This window comes from Hylobates moloch, unplaced genomic scaffold, assembly GCF_009828535.3.
Source record: "Hylobates moloch isolate HMO894 unplaced genomic scaffold, HMol_V3 SCAFFOLD_17, whole genome shotgun sequence".
Taxonomy (NCBI): domain Eukaryota; kingdom Metazoa; phylum Chordata; class Mammalia; order Primates; family Hylobatidae; genus Hylobates; species Hylobates moloch.
The window spans coordinates 69,699,517-69,726,261 of NW_026652292.1; the positions used below are offsets into that span (position 1 = coordinate 69,699,517).

At 42.6% G+C, this 26,745-nt stretch overlaps 1 protein-coding gene across 10 annotated transcripts in view; it reads left to right on the forward strand.

The window, feature by feature from the left end:
* The window catches only part of PROM1 (prominin 1), a 154,784-nt gene that overhangs the window by 44,996 nt on the left and 83,043 nt on the right, over nt 1–26,745 (forward strand). For 9 of the 10 annotated variants that reach the window (XM_058430231.1, XM_058430234.1, XM_058430235.1 and 6 more), the window contains one exon: nt 2,223–2,654. In XM_058430231.1, coding sequence (XP_058286214.1) covers nt 2,435–2,654 — 220 coding nt within the window. In that variant the 5' untranslated portion in view covers nt 2,223–2,434. Of the gene's footprint in view, nt 1–1,805; nt 1,914–2,222; nt 2,655–26,745 lie in introns of those variants that run through there. The other variant, XM_058430232.1, reaches the window with a different exon arrangement.

Here is a 26,745-nt window from a genome sequence, read left to right on the forward strand (position 1 = left end):
GGAACAAGATGTAAAGAAATCTGGAAGTGCAACTCCAGCTGCTGTCTATCTCAGATCATTGTCTCCCATCTTTGCTGCAGTGAGCAGTTGTGTTTCACTTCACTGGGAATTTCTCTTCCCCTGCTTTGTCACTGAGGGAGTTGGAGAGCCTGTTTGTTCATAGTTCTTCCCTGGGCAGTTTCTCTCTGTCCTGGGCTGAGGCTTGGTGGAATTACCAGAAAGTGGGCCTTCTCAGCATCTGAGCCTTTAATCCTTCCAGCTGCTGTGCTGGAGGCTTAGCTCTCTGCCTGTCCTTTAGCAAAAAAAACAAGATAAAGTGTACATGTGGTTCGTTGTGCTTGCAGTAGATGTTCGAAGGGAGCCCTTTGGAAACACCAGGGTCAAGGTGTCTATTGTGGGTGTGACAGAAGGCTTAACCTGAAGCGTGGGCCCGAGGTTAGTACCGGCAGCCACTTGGGATCTCATGATTTGAGTTTTGAGATTTGGCAGCCAATGATTTGACAAAGGAAGAGTTTAGGGCCATTGTATTGGTAGCTTTGTGCAGGAGTAATTGGAGTGGGACAGGACTTAGAAGATGAGGCAATGGAGGGATTAGATAATTAACATCTTTGTTCAAATAGCTCATGAAATCCCATCTCTTGTCCAAAGCTTTCTTTGACTTGGAATATTGGTAGTGGGTCCTCTGGCCTCCTGTAAAGTATGTCACCCTCTTCATCATCCCCCTTCCCTTTCTTACAGTATGTGTTTCAGGAGCACCCTGTACTTATCTTGAAAGTTAGTAAGTATGTATCTAGCTCACAAAATGACAGCAGCTTGCTCTTGCTCCAGAACACTTAATACAGAGAGGAAGAGTGGTACACCTGGGATCCTTCCAGGTTCTGTGCTGATTTGCCTAGTCTCATGAAACCGCACAAGGAAATAACATATTTTGGCTTCTACGCCAGCACTTGCCCTGTAGTGTAGCTCTGGAGCAGGCTGTGTTTCCACCCACCTACCTGGATTAGGCTGAAGGCCCTGCTCTAAAGCTTTGCAGCCTCCTCTCTGGGGCAGTTCTTGCTGCAGGCAGGTTACATGCATTGGTGACTCTGCTGCTATTTCTTTCCCTGCCAGGGATGGTGCCATGAGTGAAACAAGCTGCTCAGCAGGCACTTACTAAACACTGACTGCGTGCCATGCCCAGTGTTAAGGTCTGGGGATTGAAAGAAGAGTAGGACAGGGTCCATCTTGGAGGCACTTTCTGTCCCATTCCCTTCCCAGATGCTGGAGCCACAGCTGCTTTTAGGATTCTTGTGTCTTTCTCCTTCTCCCAAGGGGTAGGTAGGAGTCTCCCTCTGCCCTGGCTTTCATCTCTGAGACCCCTAGTTGTTGAGGTGGTGACTTAGGGTGAAGATTTCCATCAGGATTACTTGGTAAGCTTATTAGAAAGACAGGTTCCAGTGTCGCACATGTGTCCAGCCTCAAACAGTGTGGTCCCCAGACTTGAGGCCATGCCCTTCTACTTTGGATTCGGGGTGAGGTGGAGAGGGGGATGTTTGAAATGAGATTAGTGAGTAAATAAGTAGACTGTAAGGCAGAGTAAGATATATCTCCAGCGACAAAGAGAACGACACACACTTGGAGAAGAAATAAGCATATAAGCATATACTGGATTGCTGGGGCCCCAGTGGCTCTTACTAGAGCCCAAGAGGGAGGGCACTGTAGGAACAGTGTCTTGATGTCATAGTTAGATCTTGGACTTTGAAGGCAAACTAGTGGGTTTGACTCTTGGCCGCCTGGTTAATCACCTGTGACCTTGGGCTAGTCACCAGAATCCTCTCTGTGTTAGTTTCCTCATCTGCAAAATGGAATAATGCCTTAAACAAGGAGGACCTTGTTTCTATCCATGAAGCATGGAGAACAGTGCCTGGAAAATAGTAAGTGCCCAATAAATGTTAGTTTCCAAGATCCCAAGCTTTCTCTACGATATCTAGTATTTCCCGAACCCATAAAGGGTCTGTGTTCTGAGTCTGGCCCTCCTGAGGAGGGACCTTCTCTGAGTCATGGCTTTGATGCCAGCACCTGCCTTGTGGCTGTGGAGCAGGTTGTGTGCTTGGTTTCCACCCACCCATCCGGATTAGGCTGGAGGCCTTGCTCTAAAGCTTTGCAGCCTCCTCTCCGGGCAGCTCCAGGTGCAGGCAGGTTACATGCGTTGATGACTCTGCTGCTGTTTCTCTTCCTGCCAGGGATGGTGCCTTGAGTGAATGACCCCCTTGGAGAACATTCTTCTGCGTCCCTCGCCTCAAGCCAGCCTCAGACAGAAAACTGAAGATTCAGCAGATCCAGTGCTTCCTGCTCCTCTTCTGCTCAGGAACACGCTTGCCTTCCCCAAGGCTTCTAGAAGCTCTGAGGCAGGAGGCACCCAGTTCTACCTCATGTTTGGAGGATCTTGCTAGCTATGGCCCTCGTACTCGGCTCCCTGTTGCTGCTGGGGCTGTGCGGGAACACCTTTTCAGGAGGGCAGCCTTCATCCACAGATGCTCCTAAGGCTTGGAATTATGAATTGCCTGCAACAAATTATGAGACCGAAGACTCCCATAAAGCTGGACCCATTGGCATTCTCTTTGAACTAGTGCATATCTTTCTCTATGTGGTACAGCCGCGTGATTTCCCAGAAGGTAAGTGCTGATGGCAGGGAAAGATAGAATTTATCTCCAAACGCACCCACAATATTGCTTTTTAATGTCAATGCAATCAATATATAATATATTCAGTATTTTAGCGATTGCTTTGCACAGAAGCAGAAAGCATTTAGACAGAAGTTAAGAAGACTTGTGCCAGGTTACATAGGTTGCGAGGAATGTTATTATAAGAAACTGAAGCAAACGATGTTGCTATGTTGGTTTTCCACTTCTTTACCTTTTGTTTTGCTTGGTTTTGCTTTGTTTGGGTTAGAGCAATGAATTATTCTAAGGCACTTACCAAAGGTAAAAGTTAAAGTAAAGTTAGGGTAAAAATGCAAATTGTATGTCATCAAAGGAGAAACGAATAACTATCTAGCATCTGATGGCCACCTCAGCGCTTAAAAATTTAACTCTCTTCTCCCCACCACAATATGCCAATTTTGACGTTGCTTAGGGTAAGGACAAACATGTTTACCTGATCAGCTATTTTCTTCATTTGTAAGAGCTTGGGTGTGAGGAAGAGGATTGGCACTTGCCAGAACTGTCATGCCATAGTGCTGTTATTCATCACACGCAGTGCTGTTTGTCATTTTCGCCTTCTTAATGTTTGTTGTTTTCCATACTCTTCTGAATTCAGGGTATGTGTTCATAGAAAAGGGATTATGAAAGTAAAAATAGCCTGTGGGAAATATCTGCTACTAGGGTTTGGCACCTAAATTTTTGATTGGCTTAACAATAAGTCCATCCTAAGCCTGTTCTTTTAGCTACAAAGATTTGATTACAATCATTGATTATAGAATTACCTGTAATCTTTCTTATCATTTTCCTTAGCTGTTCAGCTACTGTTTGTAAGAGTCCTACTGGTGTGTGTACGTGCCTGTGCGTGCAAGAGAGGGAGGAAGAGAGAGGATGTATTTAGTGAATCTCATCACTTGTTTATATTATGGGGAGTTTATATATTTTCATTAAAATACATTTGTATTGATTTTTTAACACTTATTTGTCTTAGATAGGGCAATTAAAACAGCTTGAAGTATAGCTGTCAATTTTTGCTAATTTAAATTTCAGTTCACCAAAACAAATTTCTTTGAATCGTTATTGTCATTGAAGAGAATCCTGAACGAATGCTACTTACTGTTTATGTTGCTGTTAAAATACTAACGTTGGAAATCCCAAAGACAGAAGTAGAAAATTAGAGTTTATTTATTAACATTGGATGCAAATTCACGCTTCTGAATAGACATCTCTTGGCTTATTTGGAGACTTAATATGTGTTACTGAATAAAATAACCTACTAACATTTTTATTTAAAAAAATTTTAATTTTTGTCGGTACATAGTAGGTGTATATATTCTGGGATACAAGAAATATTTTGATACAGACATGCAATGTGTAATTATCACATCATATAAAATGGCATATCTATCTCCTCAAACATTTATTCTTTGTGTTACAAACAATCCAATTACTCTTTTAGTTATTTCGAAATGTACGATTATTTTATTATTGACTATAGTCATCCTGTTGTGCTATCAGATACTAGGTCTTATTCATTCTTTTAAACTACTTTCCTACTAATGTTCTTAGTCTTTGCTTCTTGGTTTTGTTTTAATATAAAAGGCATAGAATTCAGTTGTCGAATATGAATTTACAATCATTTCCTCAAAAAGATTGGAAAGCTTCCCGTTTCTCATTCTAAGGCATATCATGTAATTAGTTAATCCCATAATCTCTTTCCATATGTTGCTCTATTTTGGTCCCTTTAGATTTGATTGGAAAGTTTCCTCATACTTTTTTTTTCTAATAAGGAAAAGCAATATATTTTAAGGTCTTCATTCTGGTGATCAAGTTAGAAGATGTCTTTTAGCTTACACAACTTCCAATGCATTACAAGGTTTTGAACTGCAACAACATTGTTAGACCGAAGGAGGGAACTGAAGAATTGGAATCCTAATGTAATCTGAGGGTATTAGCCTAGTTTGTCTCTTGACTTTCATCAATACTTATTACCTTGGAGAAGGAAATTCTCAACTTTCAACAGTAGACCAGGGCAGACCAGCATTACCTCTTTGGGAGGAAAAATTATTAGGTTGCTTAAATAATATAATATTGAGTTTAACAGATGAATCTTGGGGTGTTGGTTTTCTTCCGTCATCCCATTTGTTTGTATTCTTTCACCTAGTTACTACATTTCCTAGTGGTCTTAAAGTGCCCACTGGGTGCTTTGCAATGTAGAGGACACATATAAGATAATCATGATTTTTCCATTTGGGGCCAGTGCATTTCACAAGCACCAAATCATAAATAGATGCCCTCATAATTGAAGATGCAAAAAACAAAACAGAGAGAGAGTGAGAACATGTGCATGATTGATTCCTATATATTGTTTATTAGTTTAATACCTTAGTACATTAACCAAACACAAGACTTCAGGACAGGTCCTCTGTGGAGTAATATCTTCATAGAAGCTATTCTCCCATAGATATATCCTTTCATTTGAAAGCGTGCAACTGCCCAATGGGCTCTTCATGCCTGCTGGCCAGATACAGCCGATATATCAATTTAGAGGAATTGCAGTGGAGAAATAGTTTAATTCAAGCAGAGCCAGCTGAGTGGCAGGCTGGAGTTTTACTACTCAAAGCAGTCTCCCCCAAAATTCAGAGATTGGGGTTTTTAAGTATAATTTGGTGGCAGGGTGACCAAAGGAAGTTAGGGACAGGGTGTTCCAGGTAGAGAGTAGGGCATGTCTAGGGCATGTAGGAGACCGTGGTTCCAATATGAGTGTCCTACTCCATTCAGTTTCTTGGAATAATACCATATACTAGGTGGCTTAAACAACAGGCATTTATTTCTCAGAGTGCTGGAGGCTGGGATGTCTAAGATCAAGGTGCTGGCAGATTTGCTGTCTAGGGAGGGCTCACTTTCTGGCTTGTAAACAGCCACCTTCTCGCTGTGTGTTCACATGCTCTTTCCTGGGTGCAGGCTCCTGGAGAGAGGGTGAAAAGAGATCTTCTCTCTCTCTAATCCCATCAGGCACTAATTCCATCATGAGGATCTCACCCTTATGACCTAATTTAAACCTAATTACCTCTCCCAGAATCCCCACCTCCAAACACCATCATGTCAGAGGTTAGGGCTTCAACACAGAAATGTCAGGGGACACAGACATTCAGGACATGACAGAGGGTGAAATAGGTACTCATGGAATAAATTGACCAAAGTTAGGGAGAACCAGAGCTGGAGGACCTTGACCTCCAGGGAGTTTTAGAGGAGGACGGTGAGGAGGCCTTCCAGCAGAGGTTTCATTTGTTGGACAAGCATTTATTGAAAGTCCCTGCATTCTGCGGTGCACCTTGCTGGATGCTGTCAGCCAGGGTGTACGTGGAATTCAGTTTGGGGAAGAGGACCCCTCAATAGCTGATAGGTTAGAGCACAGGGAGGTGAAGGCTTTTGCAGTGGTCTGGAGGGGGTAATAATGAAATCAAAATGAAACAAAAAGGGAATAGGGGAAATGGATGCAGTGTCCATTCCATGTCCCAGGAACTTGGTTTAAATCCTTGCTCTTGCCTGTTAACTGCTGGATGATCTTGGCTAAGTTGTCTAACTTTCAGACCCTTTTTTCTGTTAGACATAAAGTGGATTACAGTTACTATCAATTTGATGCCACGATTGATGTAGGGAGGAGACTTAGGAATCAGAAGGTGTCTCCAGGAGGGATCATTGAACTGTCCTTGCTACTGTTCCCTTAGGAACATTCTACATGGCATTGCCTCATAAGAAACAGTCCCTGGCCAGGCGCGGTGGCTCACGCTTGTAATCCCAGCATTTTGGGAGGCCGAGGCGGGTGGATCACGAGGTCAGGAGATCGAGACCACGGTGAAACCCCACCTCTACTAAAAATACAAAAAATTAGCTGGGTGTGGTGGCGGGCTCCTGTAGTCCCAGCTACTCGGAGAGGCTGAGGCAGGAGAATGGCGTGAACCTGGGAGGCGGAGCTTGCAGTGAGCCGAGATTGCGCCACTGCACTCCAGCCTGGGTAACAGAGCGAGACTCCGTCTCAAAAAACAACAACAACAACAAAAAAAATCCCTTCGCTTTTGAGGTTAAGTGGGCCATGTTCCCTTGGCAAGCCTGACAGTAGCGGAACAGGGTCTAGAAGCCAAGGTTTGGATGTGATGCTAGTTTACTGATTGGTCTTTGCTTCTCTGCAAAAATATCTACATCTGACAGGCTCTTGTTTTTCTCGGTTTCTTTGTTCTTTTCTGCAGTTCTCAGTATCTGCTGTAAGACTTTGTTTGCTCATTTGATTCTTTTGTTAAACAAAATTATGGGAGGTCTTTGTTCTAGACTGGCCCCAACAGACCAGTCCAAACCAAAATGGACTCAATCATGGTAACTGCGATGTAATCAAATTGAAACTTTAAGGAAGCAGAGACCCAAAACAGACCAAAAAAAATTTTTTAACTCTTGAAAACAGGAGATTGCATCATAATAACAAAGTCCCCTCTGCTCTAAACCCCACTAAAAAACAAGTAACCTGAAATAATCAGTCAGGTTTTTTTTCTCTTTCTGTGTCCTTGTTTCCATCTTACAAAACCCACTGTTCTGCTGTTTTCCAGTGGGATTTGAGATGAAATAAGTCTGTTAATGATGGTGACAGAGTGACTTCAATGCCTAAAGTTTTAGTCAGCCTCTCAAAATTGCCAAATTTACCAACCTCTCAATCTTGAGAGGTTGATCTAAAGGGGGAAAATTGTTAAAAAATTAAATGTAGCCTAAAGCTGCCTCCTTACATATTTTAAGTTTGGCCTAAATGTTTCTCCATACATAGTAAACTGTGACCTAAACGCATGTGTGAACAGACTTGCGACCTACTCTTATAACAAGTAGCTGAGTCTCACCCAATCACATTAGCTGAGTTTCAGCCAATCGCAGGTGGCCACTAGTTCAAATCCTGTTCAAATAAAGCAAACACCCAGCTGTATCCCATCTAGCTGTTCCTGTACCTCAGTTCTGTTTTCTGCATATCACTTTCCTTTTTCTGTCCATAAATGTTATATGACCCAGAGTCGTTCTGAATGTATTCTGATTCCGAGGGCTGCCCGATTCATGAATCATTCTTTGCTCAGTTAAACGCTATTAAATCCGATTTGTCTAAAGTTTTTCCCTGAATGCTTCCAATAATTTTGGAAGGTAGATGATGGTGGTCGGTGGTGATATTATTTCTTACATTCCCCTCGACAGATTGGAAAACTAAGTCAGTAAGAGATTACATGTTCAAGGCACACACTAGCTTGTGGCATATTGAGAAACTCTCGTCTCTAGGACTAGTTTTATCTCCTATAAAACACAGCTGCCTTGTGTGTGTTTTTCTTTTATTTTACTACGATGCTTTTAAAATGACCATGGGTTAGTATGGAAAATAGTAATTTTTGCACGTTAAAAGTGTGCATTGTAAAAGATTGTCTGATGTGGATGATGAGTAGTGCCACTTCCAATTTTATGTGGCCGTGATGAACTTGGCATAAGTTCTGACCCAGATCTGAGCTATTCTAATGGAACAAACAAGGAAATACATCTCCTCTGTTGCTAGTTTCCTATAAATTCTCTAAAATTATTCTCTGCCCTGTTTTGTTTTGGTTTTTGTTTTTTGTTTTTTCGAGGCAGAGTCTCGCTTTGTTGTCCCTACGGGAGTGCAGTGGCATGATCTCGGCTCACTGCAACCTCTGCCTCCCGGGTTCAAGTGATTCTCCTGCCTCAGCCTCCCGAGTAGCTGGGATTACAGGCACACGCCACCATACTTGGCTAATTTTTGTATTTTTAGTAGAGATGGAGTTTTGCCATGTTGGCTAGGCTGATCTCGAACTCCTGACCTCAGGTGATCCGCATGTCTTGGCCTCCCAAAGTGCTAGGATTACGGGCGTGAGCCACCATGCCCGGCATTGGTATGTTTTTAAATTTAGATTTTAGGATGGTTGGCCTATTTGTAAAAACATTTTAGGTGATTCTAATTTGCTCGTGGGATTTGGTGTGTGTGGGAGTGGAGTTGGGTGAGTTGGTAGAAGTGGGGAAGGTGGGGAGTTAAGCCTTGTTTCCGTGGAATTTGAGAGGCCATCAGGATGTTATAGTGAGTATAAGGGCTCCCTCCATTACAGGTAACAGAATCCTATTAGCTGTAAGGACAAAATTATAACAAATTTAGTTGAAAGATCTCAATTGGCTATATTTGCAATTCTAGAATTGAGCAACACTTTATTCCATAAAATTGAATAAATGTTGCAGTGAGTCCAGCAGAGCCTAGCTTAATATTCAGAAGAAGGGCTGAAGAAAGCAGAAACAAAGAACACAAAGTGAATTGGTCACTTCAAAGTTACTTTCCTTATAAGACAGGGACATGGAGACAGAGCAATAGAGAAATAACTGGTTACATCAAGTGACTTCAAGTTAAAGATTGAAATGGAGGGAGCTTCATTATCATGCCAATAGAAACTGGCCTGTTTGGGAAATAGGCTGCTATCTGTCTCTCCTGATTTCTTGGAAAGCCAGATAACAACTCAGTTTCCATTTGGTAATGTGGAACTTTAGCATGGGTGACTCCATTTTGATTTTTATTCTGCTCTGTTGGGGCCTAGTACAGGAGCTTAGTCCTAAACAGTGGCCTCCTATCATTTTTATTTATATAGCCAAGGTAACCAAAAACAGGGAGTTTCTCATCAGGACTCCGGGTTGTCTTAGGGCACTCAGTGACATATGAGCCACCAGGGACCAGCCCTCACTTGTATTCTCTCTGCCTCTCATCTTGACTTCTCTGTGCATCTACTCTGTGCCTCCTCCCCACCCTCTCCCTCTGGCTTCCTGCACCCCTGCAGTCCTCGTGGTGGAGAACCAGCCTGTCAGCATCGTAGGTTTCAGGCCAGCTTCTTGGAGAGTGGCTGGGAGTTCTTTCTTTTTCTATCCCAATACTCATTTCCCAGGGAGGGCTTCTGGCCCACCCGAACCAATCATAAACCATGGGCCACTGAGTCACGTGGCCAGGGTCGTCTGTGTGAACCTGGCTGCTGTGGGCCCTCACTGTCACCATGGCCGCAGAGGCAGAGAGAAGCGGTACCCAGGAAGGGGAAGGCTGAGCGAATAGCCAAATCGACGTGTCTATGCCCATGTCCACATAGAATCAGGCTCCAACATCTGCGTGTCCTTACTTAATTCAGACAAAGCCAGCATTGTCGCCTTTAGAACATGTGACTCATGCTGGCAATGGGCCTAGCCACAAATTAGGTCACACACAGAGGAAAGAAAACTGATATCTATTGATCCTTCCTCCTCCATGTCAGTCACTCTGCTGGGCAACTTACAGCTGCCATCCTGACAGTCAGAATGGCAAGCACCACCGTGTGCCCACTTTCAGGGATTTAGGCGAGTCGGCAGCACCGGGAGCTAAGTGCTGTTACCTCATTTTGCAGAAGAGGAAGTCGAGGCTCAGAGATCAAATCACTCGCCCCGGGTGCTACAGCTGGTCAGTGGCAGAGGCAGGGTTTGAATCCAGGCAGGCTTCAGAGGCAAGTCATAATTGCCACTTTTCTTTCGCTGGTGAGGAAAGTGAGACTCAGAGGCTAAGGAGTGTCTAGGGTCACACACCCTGATGGCTAAGAGGCCCAGCCAGGGTTAGACCCGGGACCCTGTGCCTTCCAAGCGTAGGCTCTTCCCTCCGTGCTGCACCCTGTTGCCTCCATGGAGGAGGAGATCTGTTGTACGGATTTCATTTGACGTCCCCAGTGACCTGTGAGTGGGTGGGTTTGAGTGGGAGGTGACGTGTCTGCAGATTATAATAGATAATCCTAATCTTCCTTGTGTGTCTTCACTTTCATAGGACAGTCTTTTGTAACCAAACTGAAAAACTCGTCCTGTAGACTTTTAGCCTAGTATCTAGCCTACAAAGTCCCTCTGAAATAGGGTCCTATCTTGCCCTACATAAATAATCGAGGCAGGCTATGCACAGCTGGGAAATGTCCGGCAAAAGACACCAGAAGAAAAGCTTCCTGCTCTGCTGATCTTCAGCGATGACATCCTTTCAGGAGGCCTTCAACACATGCAGCAAAGGGGAGATTAAGTGTGAATGTAAATACAGAGAGGCCGCCCAGCAGCTGCTGCGTGAAGCCACCATGGTATTAAATAGCATTTGTCCACTGGGCTTGAGCAGAAATGAAGTCTTGAGATTTACCCTTAGAGAAGTGGCGGGAAAGTGTGGTCTGCAAGGTGGTGCCAGGTCAGATCCTAGAGCAGGATGACTTTTCCAGGAGGGATGACACAGATGGCCTGTGCCTGGGATCAAGATTCAGAAAGGAGCCCCATACTCAGTGGCCCTGGAGTCACTGCCTGGATTTGAATCCTAACTCTGACGTCCACTAGCTCTGCATTGCACAAGTTACTTAATAATCTCTATTTGTTAGTTTTCCCTCTCTAAAGTGGAAATGACAATAATAGTACCACTTTTCAGGTTATCTTAATATTTGTTTAGGTAAATTATATTTATAAAGCATTTAGAATAGCCCTTGGTAGATACTGAGTGTTATATATGTGTTTTCCAAATAAAATATGAATGTATAAAATCCATATTTATTAAAAGCTTTGAAATTAATCTCAGGTCTTGGTGATGACATAGACAAAAAAAAAGAAGTATTTATTTGACGTTGGCTTTATTGGTTTCCTAGGGCAACTCTAACACATCATTACAAACCAGGTAGCTTAAAACTGCAGAAGTGTATTCTTTTGTGGTTCTGTAGGCAGGAAGTCTAAAATCTAGGTGTGGGCAGGGCCACGCTCCATCTGAAGGCTCTAGGAGACAATCTTCCTTGCCTCTTCTAGCTTCTGACGGCTCCAGGTGTTCCTTGGCCTGGCCAGGATCACTCTCATCTCTGCCTGTCTTCACAGGGCCATCTCTAAGTCTCTTCCTTTCTAAGGCCACCCGGCACTGGATTTAGGGCCTACCCCAAGTCCAGGATGATCTCATCTCAAGATACTTAATTATGTCTGTAAAGAAATTTTTTCCAGGTAAAGTCATGTTCACAGGCTTTTTTTTTTTTTTTTTTTGAGACGGAGTCTCGCACTATCTCCCAGGCTGGAGTGCAGTGGCGCGATCTCGGCTCACTGCAAGCTCCGCCTCCCGGGTTCACACCATTCTCCTGCCTCAGCCTCCCTAGTAGCTGGGACTACAGGCGCCCGCCATCACGCCCGGCTAATTTTTTGTATTTTTAGTAGAGACGGGGTCTCACCGTGTTAGCCAGGATGGTCTCGATCTCCTGACCTCGTGATCCGCCCACCTTGGCCTCCCAAAGTGCTGGGATTACAGACGTGAGCCACCGCGCCCGGTACAGGTCTTGGGGTTAGGACTTGGATCTGTCATTTTGGGGAACACCATTCAGCCTGCTACTCCTGCGATATTCTTATTTAGTTCTCCAAGTAACCTTGTGCTGCTCAGAGATATTAAGCAATGCACCCAAGGTCATATTTCTTGAGAAAGACAGAATCAGATTGAAACCTGACTGTCTGATTCCAAGTGCTTATTTCACTTCTGCAGATGTGTAGCAAGCATCTACTGGGCACCAAGCCTGATGCTATTTGGCAGATGGTGTTGACTGGGCTCCCTTGCTCTCAAAAAGCTGACATTCAACTGAGGAGACCTCCACCTCCACAATCAGCTGTGGCACAGGGCAGGCTGGTCTGTGCTTACTGTGAGGTATGAATAGTGTTCACAGCTGTCTAGAGGAGGGATTGGTCATGGTGGGGGCAATCAGAGAAGGCTTCCTGGAGGAAGTAGCATTCAAACTAAGCTATGAGTGTGCGGAAGAGTTCAAGACACAGAGAACATTCCAGGTGGAGGGAACTGAGGCCTGAATGATGCAAGTTGAGACAGGCTCATAGGACATGGCCTGGGGAGCAGTGAGGCTGGTTCCCTGCATGTCTGGAAGGTTGTGAGGACATGGGCTGGCCAGTAGCTTGGAGGCATATGGCATGCAGGCTCTGGAATATCATGCCGTCAGGGTGCTGCAGACAGGGGAGATTGAGCATCACTCAGAAGAAAACCTCTAACCCTGGCCAAAGCAACATGAGGGAGGCCATGGGGAGCATGGATTGGCCCCTGAGTTTGTTTCTGGAAATTCTTGTGTGTATTTGGACACTAGTGGCTTAGCTCAGTCCTGTTCAAAGTGTGGCCTTTGGTGCCAACAGCATCAGCCCCACCAGGGAGCTTTTTATAAATGCAGATTCTTGGGACCCATCCCACACTTAACTAAATCAGAATTTTCTTTTCTTTTTTTTTTTTTTGAGATGGAGTTTCTTTCTTGTTGCCCAGGTTGGAGTGCAATGGCATAGTCTCAGCTCACTGCAACCTCCGCCTCCTGGGTTCAAGTGATTCTCTTGCCTCTGCCTCCCGAGCAGCAGGGATTACAGGCACCCGCCACCACGCCCGGATAATTTTTGTATTTTTAGTAGAGACAGGGTTTCACCATGTTGGCCAGGCTGGTCTTGAACTCCTGACCTCAAGTGATCCGCCCACCTTGGCCTCCCAAAGTGCTAATTTTCTGGTTTTTTAAATTTAAAAAATATTTAAAGTATTAATGTTAAAGTATAATATGCATACAGAAAAAGTACGTGTAAGCTCACAACTTGATGACTTTTCACAAATTGCATCCGTGTAACTAGTACTTAGATCGTGAAAAAGAACCATCCGACGGAAGAACTGCCTCCTGTTACCTGGGCACTGTCTCCTGCCTCCTCCCAAGGGTAACGCCCACCTGACTTTCTGTAGTATAGATTAATTATTCCTGGTGGGATCATACCATATATACTCTTTGGTTTCTGGCTTCTTTTGCTCAACATTTTGTGAAATTTATCCTTATTGGCATGTGTAGTTGTAAATCTTCATTCTCATTGTTGTATACTATTCTATTATGTGAATATACCATTATTTGTTGATCCCCCTACTGCATTGGCATTTGAGAGGTTTTTGGTTGGGGCCATTATGCTTAGTCCTGCTATGAAGATTTTTCTATGTGTTTTAGTGACTATGTACACATTTCTGCTGGGCATATATCTAGGAATGAGTTGCTGCACGATAGGGTATGCATTTTTTTCATCTCTAGTAACGCTACCAAAAAGTTTTCCCAAGTGCATATGCCAAGCAAATTAAAAAAAAATTATTATGGAGAATTTCAAATATGTATAAAAATAGGAGAGTCTGATGAGCCCCTATCTATCCATCACTCAGCTCCAACAACTTTCGACTCATTACCAGTCTTACTCTGGTTCTACCTCTATTCACTCCTCCTACCCCCTTCTTTTACTTTGAAGGAAATCCCAGTTGTTCTGTCATTTCATCTGTAAGTATTTCAGTATGCCTCTCCAAAAATAAGAACAATACTATTATCATGCTGTGGAAGTTAACAGTATCTCTTCATTGTAATCAAACATTCAGGAAATGTTCAGTTTTATTGGTTTTCTCATAGATGCATTTGTAAAAGGTTTTTTGTTTGAATCAGGATATAAATAATGTCCATACGTTGCAATTGGTTGATATATCTCCTTATATCTATTTACTTATTTATTTTTTTTGAAATGGAGTCTCACTCTGTCACCCAGGCTGGGATGCAATGGCAAGATGTGGACTCAGTGCAACCTCTGCCTCCCAGGTTCAAGCAATTCTTCTGCTTCAGCCTTCCGAGTAGCTGAGACTACAGGCATGTGTCACCATGCCTGGCTAATTTTTGTATTTTTGGTAGAAGCGGGGTTTCACCGTGTTGGCCAGGCTGGTCTTGAACTCCTGACTTCAAGTGATCCCCTGCCTCGGCCTCCCAGAGTGGGGGATTACAGTCATGAGCCACTGCGCCCAGCCTCCTTACATCTATTTTTGATTTATAAGGTGCACATTTATGTCTTTTTCCCTCTTGCAATTTATTTGTTGAAGAACCAAGTTGCTTTTCCTAACAGTATTTCCCTTAGGCTGCATTTTGCTGGTTGCACCTTTATGGTGTTCTTTATCATGTGCCTCTGTCTACTGCATTTCCTGTAAACTAGTACTTATAGAGATCAGATTCAGGTTCATTTTGGGGTAAAAACACCTTTATAGATAGTGTCATATATTTACATCAGGAGATGGATAGTTTCTGGCTGTATCTTTTGTGACGTTGGCAGCGATGATGATCACTGTCTAGATTTATTCATTCGTAATGGGCCCAATTCTTTCAAAATCATTCACAAACATGCTCTCAAATATATTGCAACTTTTAGGGGAAAAGGGGGGATACTTTGCATATTTTGTAACTTAAACTTTTTACTTAACATTATATCATGGGCATCTTTCCATGTCTGTTCCTAATAGGGTGTTGCCTAAATTAAGAAAGTTTTTTAAGTAAAGAACTTAAAACATTCACCAATCTTTTGATGTAAAGCCAAGGCTTAAAATTTGTTTTTGTTAGGTGTTAATTGTTAGAAGTTTCAAATTTAGTGTTTCCGATATAAATCATACTCTAAATGTATCCTTTATAATTTGTGGTTTCTTTGTTTTGGTTTCTTTGAAGTATAGCAAAAACTAAAACACTTAGAGTTCAGAGTTCTAGATTTTTAGTTGTTTTTCTCCCCAGACTTTTAAAATTTACTCACATGTAATTTCATTCAAATAACTGGCCTTTAATAAGTCTTTATAGAACATTTGACTTAGGTTTTTAATGCCCCTTCTCTTTATGTTCGTGGGTCTTTAGTTTGTGTAGTATTTATTTATTATTCATTAACAATTGTGCTTACTATACAGAAAGGGGCCTGGGAGCAAACCCAATGTTATGGGTTGAATTGTGTCACCTAAAAATTATGTGGAAGTCTTAACCCGAAGTACCTCAGGATGTGACCTTATTTAGAAGCAAGATTGTTGCAGATGAAATTAGTTACTTTTAGGTCATACTGGGGTAGGCTGGGTCCTTAATCCAATATGACTGGTGTCTTTTTAAAAGGGAAATTTGTAAACACACACACACAGGGAGAATGCCAAGGGATGATCACACTGCTACAAGTCAAGGAGCCACCAGAAGCCAGGAGACATCTCTAACAGATCCTTCTTTAGAGGCTTCAGAGGGACTGTGGCCCTGTTGACACCTCGATCTTGTATTGCTAGCCTCCAGAACCATGGAGACAATACATTGCCACTCCGTTGTGGCACTTTGTTACAACAGCACCAGAAAACTAATTCACCCTGTAAGTGGATAAATGAGCTGGTATTTGCAGAGGGCTAAGAGCACCCGACAGAGTGGTCACCTCATGGGGAGGGACAGCACAGCCATGTGTTCTGAGGGACGGAACTGATGTCCATGTCATCTGGTCAGCCGAGAAAGTGGGCTTTAGCTCCTGGGGTCTCTATTCTACATATTCTATTCTCTATACATACATTTGAATCACATTATCTATTTAATCATGAAGATTCAACTCTACGTGCGGAAAAGGAAAAAGTGAAATAGCTTAAATAGTACACATGATTCTTCCTTTGTTCTACAGCTAGATCACATAGTATTCAGCTGAAGAAGCCCTTACTCTCAGGGTTGACATTCTGTTGTTGTTGTTTCTCTGTAGTCGGCTGATAATGCATCTCTCCTTTCTTAAAATCTTAATGATTCATTTAAGTCTCTGGGTGAGTTCCAGTGGGGGGCTCCATTTTTCCTGTAGAATTCAAAGTGCCTGGATTTTGTGATGGCTATTTCTATTTCAGGGACTTAACAATTTATTTCCAAGATAACTGCTTGTTACTTCCATGGGAAAATTCAAGTTTATAATACTTAAGCCAACAGGAGTCCCCAGCTTAATAGTAACTACTTAACAGTAACTAAATATCTGTGAAGAGCTCAGGGGCAAGGGACAACTGTGATGTGAGGAACACTTTGTGTGTTGCAGACCAAAGGTGACAAGGGCTCCTGGGGATACCCGAAATGAGAAGACATAGTGTTGCGTTAAATCCGAATCATCGAATGGGCTCAATTATATGTGTTGCTTTCATGTTCAATATTTGCTAAAATAATTTCAAACTAAGTTTATTCTAAATTTTAAAACAATGTATATATATATATATGTTGGGAAAAATGCAAATATCACTTAAAGGATGAAAAAGGAAAAGTAAAATAACCCCACTTCACTCTCCAGAGGTAATTAATGATAACCAAGTTTTGTACGCAACCATTCATTCATTCATTTGGTAGATGCTTATTGAGTGCCAGGCTCTGTCTTAGGCTCTGGGAAATAAACATCCACAAAATGTTTTAGACATACACGCACACACACACACATTTTTTTTTTTTTTTTCAAAAGGAATTGTTTGAGAGCCCAGGAGTTTGAGACCAGCTGGGCAACATGGCGAAACCCCATCTCTACAAAAAAATGCAAAAATTAGCCGGGTGTGGTAGCACACGCCTGTAGTCCCAGCTACTTGGGAGGCTGAAGTGGGAGGACTGCTTGAGCCTGGGAGGTAGGTGGAGGATGCAGTGAGCCGAGATTGCACCACTGCACTTTGGCCTGGGCAACAGAGTGAGGCCCTATCCCAAAGGAAAAAGAAAAAAAAAGAAAGGAATTATTTGACATGCTCTTCTGCCCCTTGCTTTTAAAATTTAATATATCTGGTAGATAATTCTAGTCATGCGTTTCTCTTTAATTTGGAAAAAAAATGCAGGGATAACCTATTTATATGACTGAAAATTCCAAAGTACAAAAGGATATGCAGTGTGAAGCTTCGGTCCCGTTCCTGATTCTCAGCCACCCGCCTCCCTTTATAGGCAACCATTGCTATCAGTGTTTGTGTGTGTCTGTCTGTGTCTTTTCAGACCTATTTTATGCATGTAGAAGCCAACATGTGTATATGGTCTTGTCTTCATCAGTGAAAAAATACTGTATATATTACTTGGCACCTTGCTTTCTTTTTAAACACACAGCATGATTATTATTTTATATTAGCACATAAAGAGCCCACTCATCCTTATTTTTTTAGATCTACTCCTAACAGTTTTACTACCATTTTTTAAATTGTGTGAGGTAGTTTATTATTTATCAATTAATTTCAACCATTTTGCTGTTATACACATTGTTATAAATTATTTTAGTTATTTCACAAATATGCAAGTATATATATGTGATAAATTCCTAGAAATAGAATTGCCAGGTCAGTTTATAATTTCATGAATTTGCACTGAGTGACTTTTCACTGAGGCTGGACTGCAGTGACACAATCGTAGCTCACTGCAGCCTCCACCTCCTGGGCTTAAGCGATCCTCCCACCTTAGCCTCCCCAGTAGCTGGAACACAGGCATGCACCATCCCACCTGACTAATTTTTTTATTTTTTATAGAGACGGGATCTCCCCATGTTGCCCAGGCTGGTCTCGAACTCCTGGGCTCAAACCATCCTCCCGCCTTGGGCTCCCAAAGGGCTGGGATTATAGACGTGAGCTTCTGAGCCTGGCCAGTTTGCACTTTTGATAGATATCGCCTAATGGCACTCCAGAAACGTTGAACCAGTTTACTTATATGTCAGAAAATGCAGAAACAGCTCACTGAATTTTGTCCACTGTCTTGTGGGGTGGACATCATTTCTATTTTATGTACGTGGAAATGGAGGCTCAGAGAGGGTAACTCACTTAGCCAGGGGTCACATAGCTTGTGAGTGGGCAGAGCAGGAATTTCAACTCATATCTGACTGATTTCAGAATCTTGTTTTTTTCATTATCCTCTTAGACTAGGCTATTACATAATACATTTAGGGAGGGTTGAACAATGCATTCCGTGGAAAATGCTTTGTAAGTTCCAGTACTTCCTAGATGTCTAGAAAGGAAAAACAAATGGAGTGATTTTGAACATTTGATGTAAAGGTTCTGCCAGGTATTAGTCAGTGGATTTTAGCCCATTCCCAAGGTACCTTTTCGGACACCGTACTGCTTGTTTTCCAGGTGTGTCTTCCCCGCTGCGACACGACTAGGCTCCAGAGTTAAGAGCTGGGCTTTAGTGCCTTCTTATGTGCCTTTTAAATTAAAAATTATCTTTGTTTTGTTTAGTTTATTTTTAGTAATTCTTCTATTTTTGGAAGCTTATTTACTTTTTTTTAGCCTTTTGAGGTAAATTATTTTATTTTTATGCTTATTTTCTAATAAATGCATTTAAGTCTGTAAAATTTCTCCTGAGGACAGTTTTGGCTTCCTCCTGTAAGTTTTTATTTTTTATTTATTTATTTATTTTTATTTTTTATTTTTTTTGAGACGGAGTCTTGCTCTGTCCCCCAGGCTGGAGTGCAATGGCGCGATCTCAGCTCACTGCAAGCTCCGCCTCCCGGGTTCACGCCATTCTCCTGCCTCAGCCTCCCGAGTAGCTGGGACTACAGGCGCCCACCAACACGTCCGGCTAATTTTTTTTTTTTTGTATTTTTAGTAGAGACGGGGTTTCACCGTGTTAGCCAGGATGGCCGCGATCTCCTGACCTCGTGTTCCGCCCGCCTCGGCCTCCCAAAGTGCTGGGATTATAGGCTTGAGCCACTCACTGCGCCTGGCCCCTCCTGTAAGTTTTTAAATGCGGTGTTCTCATTTTTTCTTTTTTTTCTTTTTTCTTTTTTTTCCTGAGATGGAGTCTCATTCTGTCGCCCAGGCTAGAGTGCAGTGGCGTGATCTTGGCTCGCTGCAACCTCTGCCTCCCGGGTTCGAGCAATTCTCCTGCCTCAGCCTCCTCAGTAGCTGGGATTACAGGCATGCACCACCACGCCTGGCTAATTTTTGTATTTTTGTAGAGATGGGGTTTTACCATGTTGTCGAGGCTGGTCTTGAACTCCTGACCTCAGGTGATCCACCTGCGTTGGCATCATTTTTTATTTCTAATAGTTTATCATTTGAGTTTTGATTCCCCTCTTTACTCATTTGGCTAATAATATTGAATGAATTTTATCTTCTTGAAAAGCAGTGATTTTTTTAAAAGTGTGAGTTGTTATAGTTAGTTCAGTAAAAAATGTTAAAGCCTTCAGTGGTTATGTTCTGAAGTTCACTGGGCTTTGTCCTGAGCTGTGAGCCGGATGCCTAGAGCGATTCGTAAGGCCCCTTCACTCTCTCCTCATTGTTTTATGGCATTGCACAATGAAACCTGTTCCTTCCATTACAGTTGTTGAGGCATCTGTTGATTATGTCTCAGTTTCCTCTTTGTGAGAGCCCTTGGGAAAAAACCTTCCTTCTAGTCTTTTTTTCCTGAACAATTGGCCTGGACAGTTTCAGGTGGCTGCTACTGGGAAGTTTTGAAACAGTGAATCACCCTTTGCCACAGGTATAGGACTCTGCTGTACCTTTTGCTTCGTATGTTCCTTGTTCAGCAAACAGGTAAGGAGTGAATGCTGCTGGGGATGGAACCATCAGTCAGAGGGCATCTGACTCTGTGGAGGAGCTCCTGTTTCCTCTTAGGTCCCTGGGCTTGCTTTTCTTTCTTTTTCTTTCTTATTTATGTTATCATAATTCTGTATCTATCTCTGTAAACCTAGGTAGATATAAATAAAAATAAAAATCCTAATCTTTCTTGAGTGGGATTAAAATAAGGAGAGTCGATAATTTAAAACTACAGAAGGGAAATAGAGAAGATCTGTTTTCCCCATCAGCCTGGATGGAAGAAGTTTCTTTAGCCTTGCAAGGAGAGTGGTGATTAGTTTACAGAAAATGGCTGGAGAGACAAAGATTCTGTTTAAGAAGCCTGTGGAGAACGAAGCTTCTTAGTCCACCCTGGGAGCCAGAAAGTGGTGATGTGACTATTCACATTTGGTTTTTCCTTAGCGTTGATTACTTCGTGTAGGAATCTCTTAAGTTCCTGAATTATGATTTGAAATGTTTCAATCTGATGCTGTCACTGATGAAATTAGGACATGTTTACCAATTGAGATGAAGGCTCTCTTCGAACCTAACTGCATCCTGGGAAAGAGGAGGTTGTATACGTTTTTATATCCTCTTGGAAACTGGCTGACCCAGAAGCTCAGCCTAATGAGATTTGGACAGCAGGCCTTCAGAAGGGTGATTGATTGTGACATGCTGCGTTTTATGTGCCAGATCTGTGTATAAATGACTGACTACCCGGATGCCTGCCTGGCGAGGAATTGTGTTTCTTTAAAGAGCCATTCCAAATATAACTTGTGCATAGAAATCAAACTGAGCAGAAATGAGTATCTCCTTCTGAAATTCAAGTAAATAGCTCCCTGACTTCAGAAATGACAGCTTTCCAAGAGTTGTATTGCAAAAACAGGAGCAGGCCAGTCTTTCTGAGGACTAATTTGCTCGCATGGAAATCACATGCTCTCGTGTGAGAGTGTATTTCAAATCTGTCCCCTTCTGACCACCAGGACTGCCCTCTCCCAGCTGAGGCTGCCAGTCCCCTGGACCATGGCCAGGGCCTCCTAATGGGCAGAGAGAATGGGCAGCAGCTTGCAGTAGTAGCCCCGAACTCCTGTAACAGCTAGGCCAGCCGCTTCCCTGGAACATGCTAAACGCTCCTCAGCCTCAGACCCTTTGCTTCTCTGCCTATTCCCTTTGCCTGGATGACTCTTCTGCATGGCTCGTTTCTTTTTTTTCTTTTCTTCTTCTTCTTCTTCTTTTTTTTGTTTTGCATGGCTTGTTTCTTGTTTCATTCCAGCCTTTGCTCAAATGTCATCTCAGAGGGACAGATCGTCTTCCACCCCCACACCCCTCACCTTGCTTCATTTTTCTTTATAGCATTTATTCTGGTATTACAGTAAATATTTGTTTATCTCACTTGATAGACTCTAAACTTCTTGAAGAGGGGAGCACTACTGATTTTGTTCACTCCTCCATACAGTAGCCCCAGAACCTGGAGTGGTGCCTACAACCCAGCAAATGCCCCATAATTGTCGTGTGCATGAGCAGATACCCTCTTGTGTACCCTCTCAGGGCCCCCTCCTCTTCCCTTTGTGAGCACCCACAGTCCTGCATTATAAAGATCCTCTTGCCCTCCTCTCCCACCATGGTTGTCGTTCGGTGGAATCCTAAATCTGGTTGCAGCGTTTTCTGGTTACCCCACTTCCTCAGGCCTACACCCAAGTGGCCGACTGCTCCCAGAAACAATTGCGACCGTGCCAGCTGGACTCGCTTAAATGAATATCCACAGCCCCCACGAGGATGCTCGTACTCCTCACAGCTCTGACCTGTTTCTCAGTCAATCCTCTTTCCTAACACCCTGCTTGCACACGTCCTCTTCTCTTCTCAGATCTCTACCCTGAACTGTCCTCTGCCAGCTAGAGACCGTACTCTTCATGGAGAATATGGACGGAGTGACTTGCAGACTCACTCATCCCTCCCTGTTTTGACTTCCAGGTTTTTACTAGGGTTAGATATGCAGGAAATGTTTTTGTTTGTTTGTGTTTAGGATTCTTTTCTCAGAACATTCTTAGCCAAAAGATATGATTAATTTCCAAGTTTTTGAAAGAATTATCAATCCACCAGAAGGTCTGTGATGTTTATGCCACCACTAGTAATGTGTTGGGTATTTAGAAAATGGAATTGTAAAGGCTATGACATTGCATTTTTAAAAATATACATTTCTTTATTTTATTTTATTTTATTTTATTATACTTTAGGTTTTAGGGTACATGTGCACAATGTGCAGGTTTGTTACATATGTAGCCATGTGCCATGTATATATATTTCTCATTACTGTCGAGGTTGACCGTTTTCACATCTGTTTCCTTTCTAAGGGGTTTGTCTGTGAAATGCCTCTGCCTAGCTATGTAGCAGAGTCTTAGTCTTTTTATTATTGATTCCATGACAGCCTCTCTTCAGACGAAAACCCTTTCCCTAGGCTGTTTACCGTGAATTGGTATTAGGCTATTTGGTTTTAGGGAATCTGTGAGTTAGGGGAGATCTTCCGATCAGAAATAATCATTCAATTCCCTACTTCCATTTTGTAGATGAGAACACGAAGGCCCAGATAGAAGAAGCCTGCTCATTTAAGACCCTGCAGCCAAATGAGAGCTGGTAGGATAACTAAGCCAGAAAGAGGACAAGGGGAATTTTTGCCTGGGAGGTTATCTCAGCACACAAGTGATCCTCCTGCCTCAGCCTCCTGAGTAGCTGGAACTGTAGATGTAAGCCACCATGACCAGCACAATTTATCAAGAATGGTACTGTGATTATGAATCCACATTTTGTTTCCCCAAGGAAAATAGTCTTGCCTAGGAGAATGCTAGGTTCTTAGATCTCATTTAGACTGAGCAGTTGCTGCAGGTGGACAGCACTGGTTAGGGGTTACAGGATTTGTGTGGCAGAGAGAACATTTTCTACTTTAAGAAATGAACAGTCTCTAGTGGAGGAGACAAATGTATTTACATAGAATAAATAGTCCAGGGAACATGTAAGCCAGTGGATCATTAAATGTCACGAGTTATGAGTTGCAGGGATTTAGTGATGAGGGAAATCAGCTGAGGACCTCATATTTTAACTTTCAGGATAGGGAGGATTTTTTCCCCCCCTGGAACTTGAGCACTGACCGTTATAGGGAGGGTTTTGATAGGTGGGGAAATAGCATCAGCAGACCTCAGAGGGGTCATGAACAAGGCATGCTTTGGGAGGCTGGGGATCTGGCTGGATTGAAGGGGTCTCATTTGAAGGGAGACATAATTATAGCAACTCTATTAATTGCTCAATATGTTTGGGCATCTTGCTAAGATTTTCACACATTGTTTTTTAATGATGAGTATTATTACCTTCATTTTACAGATGAGAAAAATTGAGGCCCAGGGAATTTAAATAATTTGCTAAAGTTACACAGCATTAAGTTTCTTACCTGGAATTTGAACTCAGCATCTCTTGATTTATGGTGACCATATATTTGTCATTTAAACGGGCACCTTTTGAGAATAAAAGAGAGCGCCGGTAATGATTACGCTAGAACAGCAGATGTAAACCAGGGCTGTCTGGGCAAATCAAGATATGTGTTTGGTCCCTCTGACTCCAAAGCCTGATTTCACTTTGATTTGCATTGGAAGTGTAGGGTTACCTTGTGGGTAGCTTTAAAGACAATTGATGGAGGCCATGTAAAAGGGGTTAGATAGACTGATTAACCTGATAGCACTGTATAGAATGGAATGGAGTAGAAGAGAGATGAGAGGCCAAAAGAATAATTAGTGGGTGACTTCATTAAAAGCAGGGTAGATGTGATGGAGATCTGAACTGGATGATGGAATGCAAGGGAGGTAAGACGTCTTATAAATTATTTTGTTTTGTTTTGTTTGAGACAGAGTCTTGCACTGTCACCCAGGCTGGAGTGCAGTGGCACAATCTTGGCTCACTGCAACCTCCACCTCCCAGGTTCAAGCGATTCTCCTGCCTTGGCCTCCCAAGTAACTGGGATCACAGGTACTCGCCACCACACCTGGCTAACTTTGCATTTTTAGTAGAGTCGGGGTTTCATCATGTTGGCCAGGCTGGTCTCGATCTCCTGACCTCAAGTGATCTATCAGCATTGGCCTTCCAGAGTGCTGGGATTACAGGCGTGAGCCAGTGTGCCCAGCCTTATAAATTGTCTATAATGAAAAATTCCACACCTACTCAAAACCAGAAAGAATACAGTGAATCCCCATATGCCAGTGGCCCAGATAAAAAATTATTTGGTTTTATCATATTTGCTTTATTTATCTTTTCCTTGTCTTTTCTTTCCATTTTTCTTTGCTGAAGCATTTAAAGCAAACCCAAACATAATGTCATTTTCCCTCCCACCACAGAGTGCATTTCTAAAGAATATTGACTATCCATAGTGTCATTACCAAATTACCAAAGTTAATAAGAATTCTAATTATTTTACTCTTAAGTATCGTCATTAAGTTTAGTGCCCATATTTTCTCAGTTATCTTTTTTACTGTTTCTTTCCTTCCCTTGAATCAGAATCACAGCAAAGGAGAAAGAAACTCTTTAAACATTGTGGTTTTTTTCCAAAACTGAGTCAAAAAGTTTTGAGCTTGATAAATGAGGAAAATTAGTTAACTGGTTAACTGAGAAGTGGAGTTCGGAAAAGGGAAAGTGATTATAGAGAAAAATAGAAAGAGGTCCAACAACTTTTTTCATTTCAGACTTTTATTTTGAATAACCTCAAACCTTAAAAACATTGCAAGAGTAGTACAGATGAACACCTGCTTATTCTCTACCTGGATTCATCAGTTGTTAATATTTTGCCACACAGTGAAATACTTCAGCATGCACCTCAGGTCATTTTCTTACATAACCACATGCAAATCTGACATGCAGGACATTTAGCATTGTTATGACACTTTTGTCTCCCAAACAGTTGATATTTACATTTCTCAAATATTTACATTAATTTTTTTATAGTTTTTATTCAAATTAAATATTTTGTCTGTGGTACTACATAAATGACATGCCCTGTCATTGTTATCACAGTAGGAGGCTCATGATGTCAATTTGTCTCATTGTTGGTGAAATTAACAATGTGGTTAAGGTAGTGTCTTCTAGATTTTTCCATATACTATCCTGTTCCCCAACAATCATTTGCCTAGGGCTTTTAGCATTCATAGGTTATTCTTGCCTTAATAAATCATTTACCGCCAGGCCCTGTGGCTCACACCTGTAATCCCAGCACTTTGGGAGGCTGAAGTAGGTGGATCACTTGAGCCCCAGAGTTTGACACCAACCTAGGCAACATGGCAAAACCTCGTTTCTAGAAAAAATACAAACATTAGCCAGGCATGTTGGTGTTGTGCATCTGTAGTCCCAGCTACTCGGGAGACTGAGGTGGGAAGATCACCCTAGCCCAGGGAGGTTGAGGCTGCAGTGAGCCGAGATCACACCACTGCACTCCAGCCTGAGTGACCAAGTAAGACACTGTCTCAAAAAATAAAAAATAAACCATTTACTATAGTCCTGTAAAGTGGTGGTGTTCTGTCACTTCTTTTCCATTTATTAGTGGGCATTCTGCTGTATCGGGAGCATTCTGATACCATGTTATAGAAATGGGGAAACCTGCTTATTTCAGTATTTCCCAAGGACTTGATGGCGATTTTGTGAGTGGCCAGAACAGAGCTCAGGGCTGTGGATTCTGTGGGAGTGCAGCGAGTAAGGCTGGAGATGCGGAGACGTAGAAACAGTCGGAAAGGCTGGATGCTTCTTCGGTTGCCAAGGAGGCTTGATTTAGCCTGGCATTCTCAGTGGGGGTTCACAAGCGTTCAGGCTCAGCTATCACAAAGCATTCCTTTTCATCTCCACATTGGCTGTGGGTTTCCAATCCCATAGCTCATAAACAGGCATAGATATAGATCCACCAGAGATGTTGGTTTGTTTTGTGTTTAGATTGAAAGAAGGTAGCCTTTGGGCATTTCATTCCCTCCCTTTTCATTTGGGGTTTTGTTTTCAGACATTATATAGAACTTTATAGAGGACAGATTCAAAGCAAATTAGAAGGTGTCATGTTTGTATTGGATTCTAGGAAGCTTCTTGGAGGGCTACCGAATTCTTACAAATCCCAGTCTCATTTGGAGTGTCTGACTCTGCTCTCAGCTGCGATGAATAAGTGGAAGACTCTGTTAAAATGCTGGGCTCATTAAACCAGGGTCAGAAACCCGGTCCCAGTTTGCTCAGCTGGGAGAAAAAACATTCCGTGTCCAAAGACAGTCTGGGTCTTGACCACCTGACCAGGCAGCCACGGTGGCTCTGCTGTTGGGCACAAAGGGGAAGGGACTTTACAGTCTGAACTCACAAAGCACATCATGATGAGGCCTTACGTGTCTCACTCAACCTGTGGCCAAAACCCCACACTGAGCATCCTGTAGTGTAAAATCAACTCATTCTGTGCTCAGAGAGGGCTTGGCACACAATAGGTGCCTTCTTCACCTCACAGGATGATGGATATTTAGAGTGGTTAGAGAGTTCACAGCTGATCATTTGTTAATGTTTCCCAGCACTCAAAAGGTTGTTAGTGATAACAATGGCATAACATTTATAGAAGAGGAAACGAAGGCACAGAGTGGCTAAGCCACCTGCCCAAGGCCACACAGCCATTAAATAGCAGGGCTGGAGTGCTCTGCTCCT